General features: G+C 28.4%; 1 protein-coding gene across 1 annotated transcript in view; it reads left to right on the top strand.

Moving 5' to 3' along the window:
• Positions 1-14,805, top strand: part of LOC129988700 (rho-related GTP-binding protein RhoE-like) — an 81,693-nt gene extending 66,888 nt beyond the window's left edge. Inside the window, exons 5-6 of the mRNA XM_056096973.1 lie at positions 2,126-2,227; positions 11,388-14,805. Coding sequence (XP_055952948.1) covers positions 2,126-2,227; positions 11,388-11,594 — 309 coding nt within the window. The 3' untranslated portion in view covers positions 11,595-14,805. The remainder of the gene's footprint in view (positions 1-2,125; positions 2,228-11,387) is intronic.
• Positions 14,806-16,333: the final 1,528 nt, after the last annotated feature.

Below are 16,333 nucleotides of genomic sequence, written 5' to 3' on the forward strand. Positions count from 1 at the left end.
TAATTCATATGATAAACATAACAGCCTGTAATATTTTAACACGTCATCTTACGGAAGATGTGAAGTCAAGTCCTTTTTCTTCTTGTAATATATGGAATGATTCAATGCTTAAATTGGCGCGTGTGATTGGACGGATTCTGTTACAATTCATCAACTTCAAAAATTAATAAATAATTCTGTCTTACTTTCTAGCTTGGGAAAAGAAGAATATGATAAATCTAAAGCTTTAGACAGCTGTGATATTGTATTCAATAAAATGAAGAAAAAAAAATGAAGAAATGACGGAAATGCTTTCTAAAGTGTTGAAGGCATAATGAAAGGAAAACTTTTAACAGTTTGCATCAAAAAACAAGTACAATATTAAAAATTAATTAAAAAAAACAATAATTAAGTTACGTATGACAGGTGAAAAGCAATTATCTCATTCTTCTTTCAAAATGTTAACATATTCTATTTCCTGAACATAACGAATTATATAGGTTATTCAAAACTCTTTTTATCTCTGGGCATTGTTCTGGCAACTACTCGAATTACAATGTCTCTCTGAAAAAACAGAATATATTGAAATGAAAAATAGTTTCATTTGATATGCTTGATACTACTACTTCCTGTCAACTTTTCTATATTTTTCAACCATTCAAAACTGCTTCAAACAATAGTGAACTAGTTTTCCATTTTGTTAGCGTTTGTCAAAATGAGAAAAATCGAATACTACTGTTTCATAGTTAGAGCTGTCTGTCTCTGGAAGTTTAAAATAATTTTGAATATTTATAAAATTAGGCACACTTACCATTTCACTTTTACCACTATAGAATATCGTTTGGCGTATCATTTTTCTGAAATTAAATATTGCTTTAGAAAATATAAATAATTAACGTCAAATGGAACAATTTTTCCCATGTCTCTTTTGGTAAAAAAATGGTTCCTATTTTTGGATCAGAATATAACATAGTGTCCTCTTCTATTTTAGGATAACTGATTTTTTTAAAAAAAGAATGCTACTTTCAAGCATAATAAGTGGTTTATATTAATGGAACTTCTTTATGATTGAAATGATATTAAGGATCTTGAGACAAATATAACTGTAGTGGACTTCATAGATTGTATTAATTATTGTGTTGTTCTTAAAATTTTCATAGAACAAGGTTTCAATATTAAAAAAAAAAAAAAAAAATTCTTTTACGTGTTCTTTAATTGGATAAATTTAAATGTTTTTGCTTTTCTTTCAACTGATTCTAGTTTTCACTGATTTTATATAAAGTTCTTTTGCAATTTGAATGAAATGCTATTTCTTTTATGTTGAAATCAATAGCTTTTATTAAAAGATTAAATTTATTCAGGATTAATAACAAAGAATTAAATCATATAAGTTCAATTATATCCGTAACTGACATTTTCATGGTGATGTTTTCTTTAAAATACGCTGAGTTGCATTTTAATGAAAAAATAAAATAAAACTCAATTTCGGAACTCCAAAATTTTATTTAATTTTTTGAATCTTAACAATTTTTAGCTAAAATTCAATAAATGGGTGAAGTTTCTTCTGGTCCGCGAGATACACATCAGACGAAATCCAATGTGATTTTTAACAGAAGGAAAAAAAAAAAAAAAAAAAAATCAAAACGTGACAAATATACATTTAAATGTTAAAGACTAGCTTGTAATGACATCACATGATTGATTTCCCTGGATGAATTTTAACGTTGAAAAATTGTTTTGAAGAAATAAGCAATTTAAAATTGTGAAATCGTTTGGTGACGTAATGTTCGTGGAAATATATCGAATTTAACCCAGTTTTATAGGATCTTATCAGTAAAATAGAATCTTATCATTTTAGATCAAGAATTATTCTTTGTCAGTTTAATATTAATATTAAATATACTTCAAAATAATGAAAATGCTAAATACTTTGTGAATATATTCTGTTTTTTTTTTATCAGAAATAATTTCTTTTTATAAATTATGCTATGCTTTTCTAGATTGTATTTTATAATGTTGCATCACGATTTTTTAAAATTCTAAATGATTTCTATTTACTTAATTACTATCTACATATATCATTGCATAACTTTCCTTCTTTATATGTAATGCACGGATAAATATATAAATCTATTTTTTTTTTCAGTGGTTGCAAGAAATCCGAGGCCACAGCGAAGCACCAATCATTTTATGTGGTTGTCAAAGCGACACTCGTGATGAAGTTAAACATCCTGTTACATATGAACAGGTGAGATACCAAATGGTCATTTAGATTTGCCATGTTTTTTAACGCTTCTGTAATTTTCCTTGCATTTTCTAAATCAGTTGTCTAAACGGTTCACAGAACATCTGGGAGTTGGAATTTGAGCTTTGCGTAAACTATCCTAAGCTCTGATTTCTTTTCCTACAAAATAGACTTTTATTATTTAGTGTCGCAAATTGCTCCGACCTTCTGGCCAGCTAACGTGATGACTAATCACGCTAAAATCGATTGCCGAAAGATACCAAACGATTATTAACAGCTAAATCAAGGCTAAATTCGCTCACCTTGTTTCATAACATTTCAATTTTCGTTATTTGTGATCTTCTGGATAATTATTTGAATTTTGGTCTCCGAGAAAATACAATCCGAACAAAGAGAAAAGAAAAACATGACATTTTTAATGATTGTTTCACAAGAAAATATATAATATTTGTTTTTATTGTTCTCGCAAAAATGGCAAATTTCAAGAGATTTCCTTTCACTTTAATATGAAAGAATTTCTTTTTATTCTTTGACATCAGAATTCATTTTTGTTTAATTATTTTCATTTTTCAGTGTTTTGATAATGCTTAATTTATGTAAATCTGTTGTGAAGAAAATATGAAATGACTTTGTTGCTATTCTACAAGACAAGAGATTTAAAGTGATAAATTTGTCGCATATTTCCTATGAAACTTAAGGCCGTTTTATAAATATTTTTAAAAAAATTAATTAAAACTTAACTAAATTTTTTTTTACTTTTTTACGCAATTGTACTTCATTCTTCATTAATATATGGAAGAAATTATCAGACAAAAACAATTTCCACACTATTTTAGAAGGCAGAAAGTCATGTTTAGTATTCTAAAATGATTTGACACATTTTTGTTTTTTACCGTATGAAATGTTACTTGAATTTTTGATGGATCTTTCGTGTATTTCTTTGTAGCAATAAACAGCTTTAATATTCACATTTAAAAAATATTCCATACCGTTGCTTTCCTATTATTTATTATTTATGTTTCATATACATACTTATACGCATTTTTAATAAAATTTACTTTTTAAAAGTTCATTCAAAAAGAATAATGTAAGTAGCATGTTAGTTCTCAAAAAATCTTTTAAAAATCAGAATTAAACATATTACGACTTTCACGGCGCATTAATTCATATTCTTTCATGAGTAAAAAAAATAATCTCTTAGCCTTAATTTGTGCTTTAATCTGTCAAGTAAATATGCTTACTTAACTTTTGCCTAGATTCCAAAATATTAGAAAAAAATTTAAAAAACAACTACTATAGATCGGGATTACGGTCTTGTCTTTACGAAGCGAATCAAAGCCTCTTTTATTCTGTTGTTTTAGATACTACATGGCTGAATATTTTATATTTGCCCTTCGAAATCAGCTGCCGGAATCTTCGAATTTTTTGTTATGCTTCTCTAATAAAAGTGTTATCGTTTGCAACATTGCACAATACGTTTATCTATTGCACAAACTTTTATTACCAAACCGAAGAAAAATTGATTTTCAATGTCATATGTTAAATATATGCAAATCCTTGGTATCTTTCAGTGATACATTTAAGCTGTAGCTCTGTTTTGAACCTTGTTTTATCAGCTGGGATAAAGATTTTATTCATAGCTTTGTATTATATAAAAAATGATATATTTAAATACACTGAGTAAATTCCGTCGATTACTTAAAATAGAATGGTCTGCCTTATGTAAAGGAATCGCAGTTTTTCATAGGTTTAGTGTTTGAATCACGTATTTTGTAGATGGAAATTATTCGAAATGATTCTTATTTACGTTAATTATAAATTAATGCAGAATTTAAATAAAAATTTTAACTGCGCTTTTGTCTTCGAATAAAGTAGACAGGAATATTTTAAAGACAGAATATTGTCCTAAAACATTATTAAACACTTCATTTATATATTAAATTGTACTTAAATTGTAATTCTGTGATTAGAATAGCTTATGCGAACTTGCAGATTTTAAACTTTTTCTGTTCTGTAAATGTGGTTTGGTTTCAATAAAAAAGATATAAGTATTTTAAATTTTCATACGAACAATTTAAAATAAAATAAAAAACTAGTCTAATTTATAATTCGTAGCAAAGTTAAGCTCGCAGCATGATGAAATGTGATGCAAGGAATTAAACCGGATATTCAAAATTAGTAATATTTAATTAATTTTTTTTTTTAAAAAAAAGAGAGAGATTTATTGAAAAAGTCACATATTTTAAGATTATATGTACAATATTTGAAAAGAAAATTTCAAGAAATCTGAATAGTGTTCCATTCTGTTACATAGCTAAAGTTCAAAGCTGCTGGCTATTATACAAAATCTTTTGTATAAAATTACAAACAAAAAAATTGTATTTATTTTTGTTGCATTATATTCCCTGGTTTTCATGAGTTAGCAATTGACTTCCAGTCACAGACGGAACGAGTGCATTTGTCGAAATGGTGGGAAAGCAGGAAACAGCAAGTTGCGGAGAAAGAGCAGCATTATAATAAAATACTCTTTTGACGTATCTTAGCTTATTAAATATCGTCTATTATCCCCTTGATTTTTAACTTCCAAGCCGCCTTCTTCTAAAGCCAGATAATGAATTTCTAGAATATTCTTGATTGTTCCAATAGAAGGTCGCGGAATTATCCTTTCATGTATAGTAATTCAATTCTTCTTGTAATCAAAGGATTCCACTATATCATGGTCACATGTCTGTGATTTCGGTATTAAAAGGTCACGGGTTCGAGACTCGATTTTACTGAAGATCTGCCTTGTAAATTGACCTATTGTACACTAAATCTTTCGGGATTCAAATGCCCTGATCTCGTCATAGTCCGTAGATGTTGTGTTAGCTAAAATGTTATCCATTTCGTCTGACTCTGGTTCAAATTAATTCTGTCATTTCCAAAATAACCTTTGTGGCGGATTTGGATAATATGAAGCCATGGACACTAATTGATTTAATCACCATCCTCTATCCATTATCATAAATTATAAGTCAATTTAGCACTTCAGTATGCATCAGTTACAATCCGACACTTCCTTCCTCTTCGTGCTGGATTTTGAGGCACGAAGTGAGCGCCTGTAGCATCTTTGGAAAAAACAGTTACTGTTCGTGTAACTTTAAAAGAAGTCGTTAATTGTAGTAAATTAAACAATGCTCTCTGCCCATATTTTTTTTTTCTTATAGTAATTGTCATTTTATCATTGGTGAATTTATATTGCTTGTTGTTGTTGTTTCTAATGACAATTGTCATACATAGACAAGCCCACTGACTTTAGAAGTCAATGATTTTAAGCCAAGGGGCGTATCTTGTTTTTTCAATTGCGCCATCTAGGGTCAAGAGTACGACTTAGCTACACACGCGTCACAACCCTTTTTAGGGGGCGGACTTCATTCATGCATTTCATTCACTCATCCACAGATCGTAATTTATAATTGAATCAGAGAACGTTCAACCCTGATCCAGTACCCCCAGTGGTATTACTCTCGAAATCGAGGACTTTGTGTCACGATAGATTTATACGTGCGCCAGCCACCACACACGCGGGGAGTCTTCAGCCGGCGGAGTTCGAACGCGCAACTCAAGGGACACGAATCCAACACCCTACCAATCAGGCTATCCCGGCCCTTTATATTGCTTAATATGTGCGTAACACATTTACTTAACTGCCCAAGACTGTTACGAATAACATTAGGAACTCTTACATCAATTTAAACTATTTTAGATGAACATAAACTCAACAGAAAAGCTGTTTGATGTATTAGAAAGAAAACGGTAAAAAAAATCGATTATAATCTGCTTATAAAAATGCATTTCTCAGAATGCAAAAGATAAGTTAGTGTGATATTTTTAAATACTGTTATCATGAATATCAAATAAAATTTTTATACTGAAATAAAATCTGTTTTGATTTTTTAGTGCTTGTCAACAAATGTGAAATAAGTTTTATATCTTGAAGTATGGAAATAAATTTATTTCTTTTACTTTATTTGAAAGTAAGGATTATATTTGTATTTTATTCAAATGATACAATCTTGAAAGTCGTTTTGTTTTATTGTTTTTAGAAAAACTTTAATAGTATTAGCTCTATTTTAGAAATCATTTCTATTTTATGATTGAGTTTTTCGCATCATTTTCAGTTATGGCTGAATAGGATAGTAAACACAAATTTCATCAATTTTCTTTTCGTGAAGGATTAATTTGTTTAGTCTTTTACTTGTAGCGTTATCAGTTTCACTAAATAAATAAATAAACTGAAAATTTGTCGCTATTACATAATTTTACTTCCCAATGAAAAACCGTTCACGTGTGAAGTAAACAATATCTCTATTTTCGTTTAATCTACCATGAAAACAAGAAAATTGGACGAAACGACTGTTGAATTAAATTGTGTTATTTATTTATTAGTTCAGAACCGTAAAACAAAGAATTGCTAATCATTATAATCATTGAATAATTAAAACTCAAGCAAGAAGTAAGAAAATTTTAAAAACACACTGGAATTATCTAAATTTAAGCAAAATTATTCTAATCAATGAAGGAAAAAAATGTGACCATATTGTGTAAATGATTAACAAATGTTGCTTGAATGGTTTCTTTTTTATTATCCAGTGTTTTTAAAATGTATACTGCCATTATTATATAAGAGAAGAGAAATGACGTTATGTCTGTTTTGAAAATATCACTTGATCTTTCCCCTTTCATCCACAAAAACTGCTTAGTAGAGCGAAAAGCGGTGTAAATATTATTGCAGATTGTTCGATGTCATAATCCTCTTATTTTGTTGCCTATTCTATGTTTTGAACTTTATGGAAAGCAATTTCGCTCGTCAGATCGGAATTGAATCTTGACAATAAAATGGTTCAAACACTTTTCTTCGTTCTGACATTTTGAATTTATTTTTGTTATCGCTCTATTTTGTTTGCTATAGACTTGTGAACATATTCGTACGTTCGTTCGAAAACATTGTTTCAACGTCATAATTTTAATGCATTTTTTTTTAATTTTATTTTTCTCTCTTTGTATTGACGTACAGTACCCATTCAAAAAAATTTTAAATCAAAGAGATTATATTATTGATATCTTAAGATTAAATATTATATTTATTGATATTTTATTTAAAGCATAAAATAAAATTTTGATTCTAAAAATAATCTTTATATTGAAGTCTTCATAGGATTAGTATTACTTTTAATAAAAGTAATACTAATCCTATGAAGACCTTCAATTTTTTAACAGTGGACATTTCTTAAACATATATTGACAATGCGATTGTTGAAAGCAGATCGAATCCCATTAATATTTTGTTATCTGATATTTTTAAAGAATATGGATCACTTTCTTTCTAAAGATGAAAATTAAAATGAGAATTTTTAAATTTACCTACTTTCAAATAGTGCAGAATTTTTATATGTGAATTCAAACCTACATATAATGAACTCCATATATCGAAAATCTACACTACTGAAAATCTCAACTGTTTATCAGCATATTGTTGCGATATATCGAGAAAAAAATTCTATATCTCACAAAGGTTTTCGTGTAATTGATCATTTTAATCATATAAAGATATTCACATAATATATATCATTGTCAGAAAGAGGCTTATGAATTCTGTTCATAAGGAAAAAATATAAGCTAAATAAGGGGGGAAAAAATGTTTCATTGATTCTTAGAATAAAAAATGAAAGAGATTGGAAAATTGTTTACAAAATAATTATAAATAGTTATGGGTGAAACATTTGTTATTCTTAGCTTCTATCTATGAATCCCTTTCCAAACGTGAAGTGACATTTTTGCTTTAAATTCAGTTTAGATTTAGATTTCTTATAGTGAACATGGCCCTTAAATGGAAATCTTTCAGTGTAGAAAAGAAGCTTAGCCTAATAAATGTAAAAAATATAATCAAAAATAATTTATGTATTTTTTGTATACGAACATGCATTTTCATTATTTTGTAAACAAATTTGCTGGTTATATACACATCAATGTTTTGTTTTTAAAAATGCTTTGATAACTTAATTTTTTTAACTCTTAATTTTTTTCAACTTTAATCTAAATTAATCATACATAAATGTTTTTAATTACGAAATAATGAAAAAATAATCCAAATCTTTTAAATATAAAAAAAGATGTTTAGTTTAATAAATGTAAACAAATATGGCTAAAAATACATAAAATTTTAATTTTGTTTTTGCTTACGAACATGTGTTTTCTTTAAACAACTTTTCTGATTATATACACATTTATATTTTGAAAAAATACTTTGATAGCTTAAATTTTTATATCTTTTTCAGTTCTAATAAATTAATCATGAATAATTGTTTTTAGTTGCGAAATAATGAAAAAAAAAAAAAAAATTGTGTATATATCTATGCAATATCGAAATATGCGTGTCGAATGTTTCTTTGAATGTGTTAGTTCGATATAGAAGTTCGTCTGTATCTTATATTTGTTGAAAATTATGAATATGTAGTGGATAATTAATTACAGACAATTTTATTGAAGCGAGTAGCTTTTTCCTTGCAGACGATTTGAGTTACATTTGTTTTATTTTTTGGCTGTAATATTTTATCAGATCGGTTGTGGCAACAGTAAAATATTCTGTTTTGAAATAAAACTGCGTTTTAAGACACTGTTTTTCGATGTGCCTACGCAAGTAGGAGTAGCGCTAGATCTTTTATTGATTATTGGGTATTCTGTAAAAAATAAATTTAAAAAAAAAACAAGAATATCTAAATAAATAAAAAATATCACAGAGTCAACTGATTAAGATTGACATCATATGATTTATAATCATAGTTTTCATCGCTACATAAAGTTTTTTTTGGAAATATTAAATCGATATTATGTCATTTATCAACAATATTGCCAAAATACTTTTTAAAAATAATTTTTATATGCTTTTTATTACATGAGTTTTTGTTGATTGTTATTACCGACCAATCCATTCATCTCACAAAGTTTATTGAGCTTGCTCTACTTCAAAATTTACCTCCATTTACCGTCTCTCAATTACTTGTGGTTCTACGGGGGGTTGCCAGAATCTCAGAAACCACTGACCTAAACGTCACCACCAGACTTGCGACATCTCTCCCATTCCCTGCATGTGGTGTCTCGTGGGAAATTTTAGCCGGAAGAGCCCAATGCCATATTTTTGTTTCAACTTGGGGGAAAAGGGGGGGTCAGCTGGCTGGTGGCCGAAACTGCAGGAAACGGGCCCGTCACGGGAATGACTCTCAGCCACGCACAAGGGTAATCTAGTAACAGGTTAGAGCTGATGAATTTTAATGGGTTTCCTGGTTAAGCCCCTCTCGGCTTTTAGTAGAGGCGGAATGTTAGCACCTCCCTTCTTATTCTCTAATTTATCGTCTGTTGGCGGTAGAAGGGAGGGCTGACTTTGTGCAATTGACCTAAATGTATTAAAGCTTGAAGCCTTCCTATCTACTTCAAATTTCTAAGTGAGATTAATTGATGGCTGTAATGTAGATTTATATGATTGATGTTAAAGCTTAGCTAGTATATCTTCTATTTGATGTTTCATTACAAATTCTAATCGCGTGTATTCTTTTGAGTGGTTAAATTGGAAAAGTTTGCAGTCGCAGTTAAATCTGTCCATTAAACGAACTGGGTTTGATGGGGAGTAATGCCAAGGTGATTGTTGAAATCGATGTATTTGTGCGTGCCGCAATTTGTCAGCGAGTGATAACAAAAAACAACTTCTTGATAAATTAATGCTAGATGAAGACCTTTCATCAAATACAGTTGTCATTTGATTGATATATTGTACTAATGTACCAATGGAAACAAGCACAAAATTAATGAAAATGAATTTCTATTATTCTTAGATCAGATGGCGATAAGGGCATTAGAATGGCTTAAGGGGACAAGAAGATCTAAATGTCCTACGATATCCTTAGATTGTTTCCTGAAAACATAAATGCAGTGCATTAATTTTAATTTATAACACCGAATAGAATGGTTTGGGAAAAAACAAACAATATTATGTACGCCACTTAACTACGCCACTGGATGAGGATAGTAATGTCTGAACCCGCATTATTTTTAATACTTACGTAAGAATGTTAGGCCCACAATATATGGGGGGATTATGAAAATGTAATAAATTACATACTACACTGTTACGTCATACGCCAGTGCTGAATTTCTGACTTAGCAGTTGGTTTGGCCTGCCTTCTGGCCTGAAGGGATGCCGCAAGAAGGTATATCAAAAAGGCGTTATTAGTCTAATTGTAAAATAAAAATATTTGTAAAAGATATCAGTTATTTGAATTGTTAAATATTAGGGTAATATAAACTTTGTCAAATATAAATGATCAATTTTGTATCTATTTCGTTACATTCACTTAATTGTTATGGTATTTTTTAACACTTAATTTATAATTAAGTGTTAATAACGCTTAATAATATATTTATAAACGCTTAATATATAACGATTAATAACAATAAACGATTTATAAACGCTTAAATAATAGTGTACATATGGATAACGTGGATATTATTTACATAATAATTATTAATATAGAAAATAAATTGAAACATGTTTGGGTATTCTCATAAAATTTCTAAAATTAAAAATTAATCCAAAATAAATAACATATTATTTTAAAGATGTAAAACTAAATTAACCAATTTATTATTAGAAGGGAAAACTCATAATGCGATCTGCATACGGCTACTGTCAACGTATCATTAATGAAAAAAAAATCGTTTGTTTTTAAAAATAACTATAATAATAAATCCTAACAAATGAGACTGGTGAAAGCAGATTTTCAGTGAGCTGTTGTTTTGCTTCTACTAACAGCTCGTGTTGTGTACGAACTAGAAGGAACATCTGCTGAAATGAATCATGTTTTGTTGAAAAGAACAAAATCTCAAATGAAAGCATTATACCTAGGATATAAAACTATTCATTTTTCGGATATGTAAAAACGCATTATATGCTTGTTACCTTTGTGTTTCCCGATGCAAATTGTTTACTCAGTGTGCAACATAATTGTTTAATATCAACTTTATGTATACCATTTACTCAACGGCTTTTCCCAGAAAGCTATTTTTATTGCATGAAATTGGCGTGCTGGTATTTTGCAGCTGCGTAATCTTATTGATTGTTCTGTTGCAGGCGACGTCCATTTCTAGGCAGATGAACGCCACTGGCTACGTGGAGACTTCCGCCAAAACTGAAGAGGGCGTGACGGATGCTTTCGAATTGTGCGCCCTGGCCGCCCTAGGGAAATCCCGATTCGCCAGCCTCGTCCGACGTCACGCGCCCCATCTTAAAAAACACCTGCGGACGCATCATCAGCACAAATCATGTATCATCATGTGATAAGGACAATGATTCAATGGAACTTTCTGGAAAATTCCGTTACCTGTGAGGCGCAGCCGTGCGATCTACTCCGATTAGATCGACGAGTCATGTGACAACCCCTTTCCAACCCCCTTTTTATCCGAAAGGGGTTTGCAATCTTTTATCAGGGAGATTCCGTTCGAAGCTTCGAACAACTTGAATGGTGCTGTTACATATCTTCCGGACTGAATTTCAATGTCATCGATCATTGTTGTTTCCATATCAGTAGGCTTGTTTTACTTTGGACCTCGATATAGCAGTCACTCAGTATAACGATCAATAAGTGCATTAATCAGCATAAACTGTTCTTAAACATTAAAACTGGGATCACAGAAACTTTGACATCATATGCTGCTACCAGATAGTCCTATTCTAGAAAATAATGATAATAAAATCATCTTCATATAAACTATTTGATTAAAATTGCCACTTTTAGAAGCAAGATTTATCTATAATTTAATATTATATTAAAAAGAATGTTAATTTATAATTATATATAGCAAATTTTACTTTTTTTTTATTTGTGCAAACCTGTAATTATGGTCAAGAAAACGAAATTTCTGCCAGAAATTTATTTTGATCTAAAAATGTAAGGAGGTGGGACACATTTTTACATTGGATTTTAACTGAATGTACATTTGTATTATATGAATGTACATTATTAACATGTAGGTCATTTCATAATCACAATTTTAATCTATCAGTCCCTGTAACCTTTGGTAAAAGCCATTGTAATGCAAGCCTGCTGTGTTTGGAATTGTGAATGTAAGACTTTTTAAAGGTTGCTAGGTTTCTTTTAAAAAGCTGTAAAAAAATTCTGCTCCAATTTTAATTATAAGCATGAAAACATATGTATTTGGTGTTATTTATCATGTGTGATAAAATACAGTCAAAAACTTAAATTATAAAACTTATTTGTTATCATTGGATGAAACAATACATAGATTCTTTTTAAAAAAATTGTTTTAATTATTACATATAGTATTATGTATATCATTTTAGATGCCCATTTTTAATGTCTGAATTTTAATATTTGATTTTTTTTTGTAAAATATTCAATTACAATTTTTTTATGTTTAATATATTGTTAATTTAAAAAATTATTTACCTTTTAAAGAAAATATAATTTATTATATTTCAAAATAGTATTTATGACTTTGAGCTACAAATTTATTTGTAATTGTTGATTTTTTGAAATTTTTTATCCTACTTAACTAGCTCTTCTATTCAAACTGGTTACCTAGCAACCGTATTTTGATGTCAACTGATATTTCAGTTTTAAAGAATTAGTTTTGCTCACGATACTGCTTTGTGCAGCTGATTAAATGAACGAATTATATCATATTAATTCTAGAATGTGTATGATTATTTATGGAGTCTTTTGCTCTTAGTGGATCGAATCTCTTAAGGTACTTTCTTGTTTGCATCACTACTTTCCAACTTGAAAGATCTTTTAGAAGGAAAATGCTAAAGTACTTTCTTTTATATATTTAAAATAATTTGTGTTCCTTATTACGAGTATGCTGTTCGTTTAGAGTTCAAATGTTTACTCTTGGAAATTAAAGAAATTCAAATTGAAATCGTCAGATTCTAAATTGTTGAAATTTTTTTAAAAAACATTTAGAAAGAAAATTGAATTTCATCTGACTCAATTATAATAATTTAACATAATGGTTCTAATTGATCATAAATTATAATTATTTATTAACAAATGTATTGATAATGATTACATTATAGCTTTGTTATAGTGAGCGATCAAAAGAACGTTTTTTTAGATGCATTTAAATCTATATCTGCATTTTACAAAAAAATATGCATGCTAAGAAATATTAATATATGTTGATATTATAAACAGTCAAGTCAGTTATTTCAAGTGTCTTAAGAACAAGTGTCTTAATTATTTCAATAATGTATTAATTATTAATAATTCTATATGCAGACATTGATTTTTCAATAATTGGATCAATGATAAATTGTAAAAATTCGATTTACTTTCTTCTCCTAATAATAAAGGGACAAGACTTTTTATAACTTCATTATAAGGTAGATGAAAAGAATAGACGAGTTTCAGGAACAGTTATTTAATTATTTTCTAAGTTTCACATTTCACAAGGCAAAACAAACGGGACACTCACTTAGAATACAATCTAATAATGACCGCCAAGAAGGATCATGGGAAATATACTTTAAAGTTAATAAAGTAACGCCATCTGTTGTATCAAAAGAGAAGGTAGAGTTATGTAACCACTATAACACTAATTTTTTTTGATGAAGACATGCATACTTTATAAAAAAAACTCATCAATCATTTTGATCCAATTTAATAACAAAAAAAACGGTTATTTATATATATTTTTATTGATGAAAACATTACTATTAAAGAAAATTATGTTTTGTTGTCTCTGAAATGTAATTTTGGATTGCAGGAGTTCAGATGATAATTGAAACTGACACAGATATTTAAGTTCTTTATATTTTGCTTTTACTATAACACGGCTGTTTGTAATGCGAGTGAAGAATTAGAACAGCACGAATAAATCATTTTTTGTTATTGCCATTTTATAATCGAAATTTTTATATGCGGCTTAATACTTAAGAAAATAATGCAATCTGCTGAAAATATTTTTAATTTATCAGTCATATCATTGAACTATTTATTAATCCGTGAATCAAAAATTTTCAAGTTTTATATTTCACCTTCTGATAATCAAAACATCAACTTGAAAATAAGAATTATGTGGAGCATTATTTCCTTGTTTGCTATTTTTTGGTGTTTGTATTGTTTTGGAAGTCTTTTTTTTTACTTTGTCATTTCGGTAGCTATGACCATAAGTTATTTTTCTACCTTTATGCATTGTGATTTCTGCCACAAATGTTCTAGATTTTTTTGGAATATTTCGAATTGTTTTAGTAGTTTTAGCTTCGATTTAAAATATCTTTGTATTTTTTTTAGCTAAAATGAAACTTTTAAGTGCAGTGTTTTGTATCAGATTTTGTGAACTGCTATTTGACAAATGAGAGTTCCTATGTGTGTGTGTGTTCATGTATATAAGTTTGAAGTATATAAATAAGATTTATATTGATCTTCTTAGACCAAATCGTGTTGATATTGTGCATTTATTTTATGTAAATTGTCTATTTGTACATAATGCTTGTAAAGAAAAATAATAAAATATTTTTCAAACATAAATAGTTTTTGTTTATTTCGAAATTAATATGAATCGAATCATTCCATGTGATATGCATCAGATGAAAAGCGCCGCATTAATTTCGGAATCCTTTGCAATTGCAAGGAAAACAGGTATCCAAAGCGGAGAATAAAATAATTAGCATTCGGATGACATATGCATTTTCATCTTTCATATAGTTGAACTACGATGTGAATTGACTCCATTTGAAAGTGTAAAAGAAGTATTATTTTTCAGAAAGAAATTATATTTTAAATTGTTTTTTTACCTTCTACATAACTATTAAAATTTATAATTAAGTAATTTTTCGTCGAATCAGCAAGTTAAAGACGCTACTTTAAAAATATTCTTGGCGCAATTTTCAATAATTCATTCCTTTTATCGCTTGAAATAAAGTTTTAATGATAAAAAAAACAAAACAGGTAACACTTCGATTTCATACTTGTAACACTGGTGGTCCTAATAACACTTCGAAACAGGTGCAGTATTTTAACGTACTGCTAATAGGCTGCATATTCTCTTTAAATAGCGATGAACATGATATAAAAATAATTAAAAATGCCTTACAGGTGGATATATGGCTACTAAATGTAGCACATCGTTATATCTTGAGACATAGATGCACAATAAGAAATGGTTTTTAGAACTTTCGATTAATTTTTGATTAAAAATGTAAATAAATTCATTTCAATATATAAGAGAGTATTATTGCATAAAAATTACTTATTAGTTACTTAAAGTTAACTAAAAAGTTTTTAATGATGTTAATTTTTATTTCTGTGCAATTATTTATCCAATTTTATTGAATACATTTTATTGTTTTAGTAATTGCGTTTATGTGTACAATTAATTAAGGAATTTATTTTCAAAACCCTTCAAATTCTTTTTTTTTTTAAGGCAAGCGATGAAAAATATACATGTTGAACGAAATACAAATGGTTACAAAGTAAATTTTGCAAAATAAATCAATAAAATAAAAATAAAGCGAATGAGATTTTATTTTTATTAGATAAAAAAATAACACATCGACCGCATCAGAATAAAAATTTTGATTGACGTATATACACATCAGACGCAGTTAACTAGTTAAATCAGATTAAACTTCTAAAGTTCAAACCTGAAACATTGTTGCTATGCTACAAGCATTTTATAATGTTTCAGACTATAAATTCGAATTCCCTTTTAATATTTCAAAAGTATAGTGCCTAAATCCACTTCTTGTACATAATTGCAATCAATGCACATGTGTATCCAGCAAATGAGAGATTTTATCAATTTTTTTCGCATTATTTTCGTTATATTTTAATTTTACTGTAAATAATTCATTATATCTTTATTTTTTGATAGAAATTTTTATACGGGTTTTATAACATATACTGAAATATATCCAATTTTTTATAATTAAATTTCTTTCTTGGTAGTATTATAGATATCCATTTTTTTTTTTTTTTGACTAAGTATATTTCATTAGACTGCTTTCAAAATTGTAAAGAGTATAAACTTTTCCTTTCGCCTCACGTTTTGAATTGC

The sequence above is a fragment of the Argiope bruennichi genome, chromosome 10, assembly GCF_947563725.1.
Source record: "Argiope bruennichi chromosome 10, qqArgBrue1.1, whole genome shotgun sequence".
Taxonomy (NCBI): domain Eukaryota; kingdom Metazoa; phylum Arthropoda; class Arachnida; order Araneae; family Araneidae; genus Argiope; species Argiope bruennichi.